Source organism: Xyrauchen texanus, unplaced genomic scaffold, assembly GCF_025860055.1.
Source record: "Xyrauchen texanus isolate HMW12.3.18 unplaced genomic scaffold, RBS_HiC_50CHRs HiC_scaffold_691, whole genome shotgun sequence".
In the NCBI taxonomy this organism is placed as follows: Eukaryota; Metazoa; Chordata; class Actinopteri; order Cypriniformes; family Catostomidae; genus Xyrauchen; species Xyrauchen texanus.
The window spans coordinates 444-10,556 of NW_026266678.1; the positions used below are offsets into that span (position 1 = coordinate 444).

General features: G+C 38.3%; 1 protein-coding gene across 1 annotated transcript; it reads right to left on the minus strand.

The window, feature by feature from the left end:
* Window positions 1-3,104: 3,104 nt before the first annotated feature.
* Window positions 3,105-6,901, minus strand: LOC127642557 (ATPase WRNIP1-like). The gene is made up of 3 exons (XM_052125192.1): window positions 6,366-6,901; window positions 3,696-3,890; window positions 3,105-3,344 (listed from the first exon to the last, which is right to left on the minus strand). Exons 1-3 carry the CDS (start codon window positions 6,822-6,824, stop codon window positions 3,105-3,107), a joined length of 894 nt encoding a protein of 297 aa, XP_051981152.1. The 5' UTR covers window positions 6,825-6,901.
* Window positions 6,902-10,113: the final 3,212 nt, after the last annotated feature.

Sequence of the window (10,113 nt, forward strand, 5' to 3'; positions counted from 1 at the left end):
AAAGGAGAAAAAAAAAAATCCCTTAGACTCACATTGAAGGAGGGACCTGAGCGACATCTAGAAACCAGAATATCATTAAGACAGGGATGGAGTCTCTTGACTTGAACCAGTTGGCAACCACCCAGAACATCCTAGTAATTGCATAGTAACATAATAAAACCGGCCTGCAACCAGCCACACAACCCTAAATCATGGCGCAAGTTTTACATGGTGGTTAGTTCAGAAAGAGTAAATATTATGTTAATTATGTTGTGCTGTATGATACAATATATGAACTAAAACTTATGCTATATAATCTTGTTTTATTTTCCTAATTCTGCAATAAATGTGTGCTTTTATGATAAGTTAAATCATGAACTCTCTGAAAGATTTAGCATGTTAATGTGGGTATGACATATTGATAGGATATTGGTCTTGGAGGACTAGAAATGCTACAGAGCAAGTATGGTCACTTGCTACATTTAGAACATGCACCGACACACTGAATTAAGCGTGTAGACATGCTGCTGCTGCACAATTAGACAAACACAAGATATGCTGCATTAAGCATGTTTGACATGATGCTGCACAATTAGACATCAATACAATCCCCCAATATCACTGATCTAGACAGGTGTAGGTGGGGAGGAGGAGGGTTTCAGAGAAAACTCTCGCAGCGTGCTGCAGTGAAACCTACTTGCAAACTGAGAAAATTGAAATGCAACGAAAAGAGAGTATGTAAGTTCATTGGCTACCCAATCTCATGTCAAATGACCTATAAGCTTACACCATGTGAGCTGATTGGCTTTACATGACACATGTGAGCGAGCTTATTGGCAAACGGATAACAAATTCAAAAGAACCTATCAGCTTGTTTCACTCAGGATTTTTATGTCTAAACTTAGTCATTTTTCCCTCAAAGCATACACCATATTAGGCTCTTCCCAAATGTTACTTTCCTGTATTTAACGGCAGCAACCGATCATACAAGCGAGTCATTAATAAGCTATGTACTGTTTTTAATGTTAACTATCATACATTTTTTTATCAAAGTATCACCATAGTATTATGCCAAGATCAATTCAATTAATCTTTTCTGGAATAAAAAAGTATTTTGGTTCAAGCATGTTGACACGCACAATAGAAATGGGTCTGACCGTCTTGCTTGGAAAATCTTCAACATTCCACAAGCCGCTCTTTCACACCATTTCTAACACAGTTATGAAATCTGACTAAATGATTGCTCTCTTTAATATGATATACAGATGCTCGGTGCCACTCACCACGGCTTGAGGTCATCAGAATGGTTCTTCAAATAATTATTTTTCACCAACTCATTTGAGACAAATGATTAACCAGATCATCACTCGTCAAAAGATCATACATTTTCCAAAAAGTCCCCAAATTTCAAAACGAAGAATGTGGTTAAACCCAAAGCCGAAACACAGGGACACTGTGTTTTTTTGTTTTAGTCTTTTGGCAAAAATGTCAATATTTCGTCATGTCATATTTTTTCATTTGAGTCATTTTACTCAAATAGCCTATCCAATAAATTTTAGTCAATTAATATATTTGATAGGGCTGCAACTAATGTTTATTGTTATAATTGATTAATCTTCGTTTATTGGAGTTGCATGCTTGAATCCAGGGTGTGCTGAGTGACTCCAGCCAGGCTTCCAAAGCTACCAAATTGGCCTGGTTGCTAGGCAGGGTAGAGTCACATGGGGTAACCTCCTCGTGGTCACTATAATGTGGTCTCGCGCTCGGTGGCGTGTTGTGTGTGGATGTCACGGAGAATGGCGCGAAGCCTCCACACGTGCTACGTCTATGTGGTAACGCGCTCAACATGCCACATGATAAGACGGCTGTGGCTCAGGTGGTAGAGTGGGTCGGCTGCCAATTGCAGGGTTGGTGGTTCGATTCCTGGCCCACACAACTCAACATGCCGAAGTGTCCTTAGGCAAGACACTGGACCCCAAGTTGCTCCCAATGGCAGGCTAGCACCTTGCATGGCAGCTCTGTCACCATTGGTGTGTGAATGTGAAAGGGTGATTGGGACACAGTGTAAAGCGCTTTGGTAACCTCTAAGGTTAAAAAAAGCGCTATATATAAGTGCAGACCATTTACCATTTACAAGACATCCTCTCATCACAACATCACTACTAGATCTTAGAGCACATTGGGAGTTCCAAATTGGGGAGAAAATAAAAACCCTGCTTGATTATCATCATGATGCATCTTTATTGTCTTGCCTTTGTAATCGCTGACTATATAAAAAAAAGAAAATTACATTTTCGGCAGTACTTTTGTTTAAGAGATTAATACTGTGCAGGGATTCTTTTTTTCTCTGTATTATTTATCCTCACCCTCTTTCATCTGTGGAACACAAAAATACATTCTTGCAGAATGTCCTGACCATTCTTTTCTTTAAAATAAAAGCAGACATTGACCAGTGACTCAAAAAAGTGCATGAAGATGTTCACACTAGGTTTGATGTCATTGACACTACATCACATGCGAACATAACGCATCAGTTAGAAAATGTGGAGTGGAGAATGAGATTTGAGGGCTGCAGAAGAAAGGAAGCTTTTTAGTGATGAGCGACTTAAACTACGATCCATTCCTTACACAAAATGCATGCAAACTAAGTCTGGAAAAATAAAATATTCTGATAAATCGCAATCTACATTTGTATGAACTTGATACTGATTCTTAAATCCCAAGATCGATCTTTCCCTCTGTGCAACCCTCTACAATGCAAGTAAATCACTTACGCATGCAACCAATGGCACTTAATGTTTGTGATTCTCCACTGGCTGGTAAAGGTTCAGATTTCACTTAGCAGTGATGGTGTAGTATAGTGGTGAAGTTCAGCAGCGAGATCCTTTCACTGCATGTTAAGTGTAAAAAAAAAAAGTTTGCTTTAACTCATTCCGTGTAATGTGGGTCCAAAGACAAGATCCACAGAGAGACAACTGTTTGTCCTGCTTACCAATCCACATGCCTAACAAGCAAATAAATCATTCAAATATGGTAGACAGGTAAACTTAGATCCATTTCAACACGTTAAAGTGAAGATTCATTTCACACTGGCAGGAATTTGAGACAGGGGGTACAATTCACACTTACTCTGAGCGGAGCTCTGTAGCGTTCTGTTCCACTGCATCTGCATCCTTTAACACCTGCAGTCCGAGATAGTCTACAGCCCGACGCAGAATCAAACTCATTGCTTCCACCGACAGCCTCTCCAGAACCAGAACCCTGCAGCGGCTCAGTAACGCACTGTTCACCTGGAACGACGGGTTCTCCGTGGTGGCCCCGATAAGAGTGATCGTCCCACACTCCACGTGAGGCAAGAAAGTGTCCTGACGTGAGAACAGGAATATAATTTTTGAAGTGAAGAAACATGGGCGGACAGCAGAAGGTGTTGAGCATTCCTAAAGTTCAGAAATATCAAGGGCGAGTCCTTACTAGGAGTGATGACAACAGTGCTGATAGCTCTGGTCTTGACACTTCATTTGCATGTGAAAATAATGGCAAATTTGCAGCATGTTGGGGGGGGCCCCACATTTGGTTTTCGACCATTTCGAATGGGTTAGATATAGCAATTTATGGACTGAACCATGTTCAGAGCCATTTATCTCTGTTATTTAATCATATAGGGCTTGTATAGCTTTTTAGTTCAAGTGTCCAGGTCCTAAAACACTTAAACTCACCTGCTGGGATTTGTTAAAGCGATGTATCTCATCGATGAACAAAATAGTCTTTCTCTTGCACAGACGGAGCTCATTTTGGGCCTGTTTGATCACCTCGCGCACTTCGCTGGTTGATGTGCTGGTGGCAGAGAGCGTCACAAAGCGGCCTGTGCCTTTCTTCTTAACAGAACTCGCAATAATGTGAGCCAGAGTGGTCTGGAAACAGCAAATAGATAAAATATATATGATAGTAAAATGAGAATATACATGCAGAAAACCATCTCAACTACAACCACAAAGACACCAAAGAAGGGATGGAAATATTGTGCTGCGTCACATAAATCTATACAGCTACAAACAGTCAGTGAAATGCCACGGCCTGTGACTGTGCTGGAACACTGCCATGAATTTCACATTTCACAACAGCTGACTGCAAACGGTCAGAACGGACCTGCTGGGATCATTGGCACTGCAGTCTCATGTGGGATGACACCCCTTTGAAATATATCTGTGGAAATACCAGCTATAGAATCTGAGAATGACAAAGTGCATATAAAAACAACCACATGACAACATTTGGGAAGAAAATTCCTTTGACACATGAAATTCTTCAGTGTGAAAAAGGCCCGATTTCTTGGCAGGTCTCCGGTCTTTTCTGTGCACTCATCAAAATAAAATGAATCAGTCTATTTGTGTCCAGATTGATTTGATTTTCTGCATACTACATTAATTCATAATTTCATACTTCGTGTATCAGACAACACAAACAGAAATGATCCAACTTTTGTGACTTTTGAAACATGTTATCCAGTTGAAATCTTATTCTAGTTCCATTAAAAATTATAACGGGGCTAAAAGCACCCTTTAAGGATAATTCACTTTTTGTTTTCCTGCATGCCAGGGGTCGGTAACCTATGGGACCTGTGCCAGCATTGGCATGCGGAGGGATAATCACTGGCACGCCAGCAACAGCGAGAGAGGAATAGACTATTTTAACTATATAAATTCCGTAACAGCATTCCGATATACATCTTGATTTAATCCTTCGTCATGACTACACAAAATGTTTTTATGAGCTGAATGGGAGGCTAAACAAAAAGATAAAATGTGACGAGACTGCAGTATTCCCAACAGACTCGTGCAGCGCATGCACGCCATTCATGCATGAGCCGGCAGCGCTTCGTGTTTGCTTAGTCACGCGAGTAAACGTGCCCGCTTCACTTCGGTCAGGCTGCATGGATGACAGCCAACATTCCGTGTTTCATTTGTTTCTTTGCCTTCAGAACATCACATGATGTAATAAAGAAAGCACCACTATAAATGCTTGAGATCTCAACCCAGCATACAGGTACACCCTCCTTAAACCACAGTCACACTCAAAATGACATTAAAGCATTAAAATCTCCAAATGCTTCTTAAATCAGTATCTCTACGCTGGGGCGCACTGTCCATAGGGAGAACTGGAACCTTTCCTGGTGGGCCAGCCGAGAAACGGGGCGAACGGGTTGAACTAAGTGGAACGGGTCATGACAGGCTGAAGAGGGCCACAAAACGACGCACGATATTCCATTCCAGTTTTTGATGAATTCCTGCTTGAATTTTTGAGCCAGGAGTGCATAAAGTCACCCAACAGCAATGTGAAAGACTGGCAGAGATCATGCCACGACACATGTAAGCTGTGATTGAAAATCAGCGTTATTCCACCAAATATTGATTTCTGAACTGTCATTTAAAACATTAGTATTGTGTTGTTTAAAAATGAATATGAACTTGTTTTCTTTGCATTAATTGAGGTCTCAAACACACACCCATAAACAGTAAATCCAGAGAAACTGATCATTTGGAGTGGTCTCTTCATTTTTTCCAGAGCTGTATATATGCAGCGTTTTCCAAACTGCATTTTTGCGCCCTTGAAGGGCACTTCGGAAAGGGACGTTACTAAAAGAGTTTATTTTTTCACAAAAGGCCCTTTTCCAAAAAATCTTTGTGATGACAATCAAATTGTAATGCTATGCTTACTTTAGAGAGCCCACAGCAAGAGCTTTGTCCTTTGTAGTGAGTAGGGAATAGGGACAATTTGAATTCACCTGTATTATTTTGGCAGGGGTGAGGGGTTGGATGTTGGCACAGCCATTAACTAGGAAAATAAAAAAATGGCACTCATGTCAAAAAGGTTGCTGACCCCTGCTGTACGCAAAGTGCATAAAGATTTAATATATAGATATATATTTAGAGAATATTGACGGAGTCCGATAATATGCTTCCGATAAGTACTATTGATCTCTCAACCAATGATACACTGGAGCTACTCAAGGACCGCCTCCCTCATTTCCATGTTGCACACAGAATAGTAAAAATAAATACATGTATAAATAAATAAATAAATAAATATATATGGGAATATATAAATTAACACAACTAAAAAAAATAAAAACAATGCAAAATCAATTAATAAATAAAAGTTAAAAAGAATAAAAATGTTAAAAATACAGAAAATAATAAAGAAAAAAAGTATTTTGTCTAAAAATAAAATGTCATAATTTCAGGGGTTTCATTAGCTATAGAAATTAGCATATTTTTGTAAAAGATATGAAAATGCTTTGCATTAACTGTCATTAAGCATCGACATTAAAGAATGTTTTCGAGCTCTATTTAAACTGAACACAAAGATTAAGAAGAAATGCCAGAGACCTTGCCACAGCCGGGAGGCCCCCAGAGGATCAGAGATGGGATGTCCTGTGATTGCAGCAGAGATCTCAGCAGAGTCTGTTCTCCGATCAGCTTATTCTGCCCGAAATACTCCTCCAGTGTGCTGGGTCTCATCACTTCTGCCAAGGGCTTCTCGGTATTCGGCATGAGTGGTCTTGATGAAGATGTCGCAGATGGACAGTCCGGACTGATGGAGGCTTCTGCTGATTCAGCCGTGTGTTTCTGATCGCTCACTTTAGATCTGGACTCAAACAGTGAGAATACAGCAACAGGACTCGGGTCAGATGTGTTAGTGCGGGCTTTTTTAGAGGCCGGTGCAGATGGCTCGAGCTCACCAGGAGTCTGTAAACACTCGTCCAAGTGTGCATTAATTCTGCCCGTTTCGAAATCTCCCGCGCAAACTGGACACTTTACACAGCGATCTGACACATTATCCGCCATGCTCGCGTTCACGTGTAAATCCCGCGTTAGATGTACTAAAGCAATCACCTGTGCTTTCGTCTGTTCATCCACATATTCTGACGGGGCCACGGAGTCTCGCGAGATTCTTCTTCTTCTTTTGTTTGTTGGCGAGTTGCAGTCTGCGTGCATATCGCCACCTACTGTGCTGTTGTGCATTCATGGTTTATTTAGGATCATTTTCTTGCCATTATTCCTCTCTTTCTTCTTTCCTTTCTCCACAGACACTTCTACTTAACACTCTGCCCTAACTCTAGATCCATCAGTACAGTTATTGAGCACCTCCAGCCTCCACACAGAACCCCTCAAGATCCAGAGTGGAGCAGAGCATCATTACTCCATTTTAAATGTCAGATCTTACATACCTGGCACTACTTACCAACCAAGCCTTAGCATAGTTATTATGACCTCTTCCTTTCTGTTTCTACCACATATAGCTCTTTTAGCATCTACCAATTTTGTAATTGTATGTAAATGTCTTCCCTAATATCCGTATTCCAAATTTCTTGCCATTCTTTTAATATATTTCTTTATAATAGATATACATTCTCATTTACCCAGGGGAACATTAACATCCACTTCCTTCCTTTTTAAAGCATTCTTTGCTAGCTCATTAGCTATTTCATTTCCAAAGATCCATGTACGCACTGGCACCCAACATAAACCTTACGTCTCCTTTCCTATGTATAATAACATAAATATCTCACTCATCAAATCCTCTCCAGATGAATGACGGGTAGATAATGATGTTAAAACCGAAACAGAGTCAAAACACATCACCACTCATCTGGTCTTATTTCCTCTACCCACATCAAGCCTACTATTATAGCGACCATTTGAACAGCATATAGCGATCTTTTAGCTATAATATACTCTATATCCCCACTCCTGTAATCCCTATATTTGGGTCTTTTGATCCATCTGTATAAACTTGAGTATGTGCATAGAATCGTTCCTGGATATGCTTGTTTACATTGGATTTCATTTGACCCATTTCCTCCAATTCCCTTCTCTTGTCATGGCTTCCGGCATAACTTTTCACAGATATCCTGTCATGAGTTCAATACCATCAGGAATTTATATAACATTTAACAGGATTTTCTCGTTGACATTTTATATCTCCATTGTCCACCTCTTTAATGACTGACTGCATACTTGAGGTCATTTGGGTAATATCACATAATATCAAAAAGCAATGGACTAATAACACTCCCTTGTGTAATACCATTTGCTGCATTCAAAACAGATGACTGACACAAACCTACTTAAAGCACAAATGTTCAATTAAACAAAAACTGTAATAGCCAATTGTACATTCTACCTTCTATTCCTATCTTTGACGCTTGAAAAGACTTTCTCTCCATATCGTGTCATACACCTTCAAAATATACCACAGCCATGATTGCTTTCATATTAATTACATTTTTTACTTCATTATTGATCTTGGTGAATGCATCTATTGTTGATCTTCCACTTCTGAATCCACATTGATATTTACCATTTCTTTCTAGATCATAAGATAATCTTTTAACGTTCTTCAATCATTTCCAAAAGTTTGAAGTTCCTGGTTTAGTTGGATCTTTCCATGGCTTCAAAATTGGGGTTACTACTTCCTGCTTCCATACGATTCAAACTAACAGATTCCTCTTTTCATTTAATAAAACTGTCTAAAATATTATTTACCATACCATTGTCTGTTTCTGCAACTTTTCTAATGCATTTTATACATGTATTTTTTTATTGTTTTGCACTTAAATCTGTTATAAAATCTGCTAATCATCTTAAAAACATCAGATTTATACACATTTTAAATCATAAATGTCTCATGAAAAGAATCTTTTTCTTTTGTGTAATATATCCAATTTGTATTTCTTTTTTTAATGATGAAAGTTCAAATGCTAACTGTTTGCATTTAGTGAACGCTAGTTATGAAATTAGCCTTGATGTGGTTAAACTGGCATTTCCACCACAGAATGCTACAAGGCACAATACATCATTTTTGATGTGATGGAAACATTAATGGCCTTCAGAAATAATGACAAAAATGATCATAATTATAATATTTATTTATTGCAGGTATGTGCACTATAGGACATTGTTAATGAACAAACAAAGTGAGTCAATCTAGTGAGAGTGAAAACTGAGTTCATGGTTTAATGCTGCCTTCTGCTGGTTAAACAGTCTGTCCGTCCATCTGTCTTCTGACACTTTTAGCACCGGATTTCTGGAAAGTACATTCTTTTAAATATTATTATTAATTCAGGATATACAGGGGATTTATGTCATTCAAGTCATGAAAATTCATTTCCAGCACATCTCAAATTCTGTGTTGTGTTTATAGAATTCTGTGCTGGAAATGACGCTGATGGAAATGACATGTTTAATGTTTAATGTCTAATAAAATTACAGACTCCTTTGTCTTGCTAAGACTCATTTCATAACTAACATTTCATGTGTCCTAAATACACGATCAAATCATATTTTTACACTTTTGTGTATAAAAAGTGATATTTCCCTTGATTTTCTTTGTTTTGTCTCATATTTCATCTCAAAGATGCTCTTCGCTCACACTTTTGTCCACTTGATTAACAAGCACACCAACTTTTGAAAGTAAGAAAAATTCCTAGAGGCAAAATGATCATAGTTTTGCACATCATTTGTATTATTATAATGTATTTTCATAGTTTAATATTAAAATCCTGGTCTGGAACAAGATTGAACAGCCAAATCTATTTATGAAAGACATTTGAAAAGCAACAAAAATAAATGATGAAGGCCTGGTGAAAAGTTTACAGTTTTAATGTGACCAATTTACAAAAATATATATTTTTGAAATCTGTTAGTTTTAATAAAAATCAACCCCTGAGACATGAAAGTGCCCTAAGTTGAAGAAACACCCATATATAAAGTACTCTGCAAATGTTTTAAGCAGTTGTGAGTAATGTTGTACAATGAGGATGTTTTAAAAATAATGACATGAATAATGAATCATTTTTATGTATCAATTGATTTCATTCAAAGTGCAGTAAACATAGTAAAAAAAATTATTAAATCAATATTTGCCATGACCACCCTATGGTTTAAAATGGCACCAATGTCTTCTCGCACACAGATTTTCAATGCTGCTGGCAGATCGGTTCTTCCAATCATCCTGGAGAACTCGCCACAGGAAAACTCTTTTAAAACCATCCAAACGTAGCACCTATTTCACTCATAATAAAGTCAAACCTCTGCTAATTATCATGTTATTGTTTCAAAAACAGAAATAACA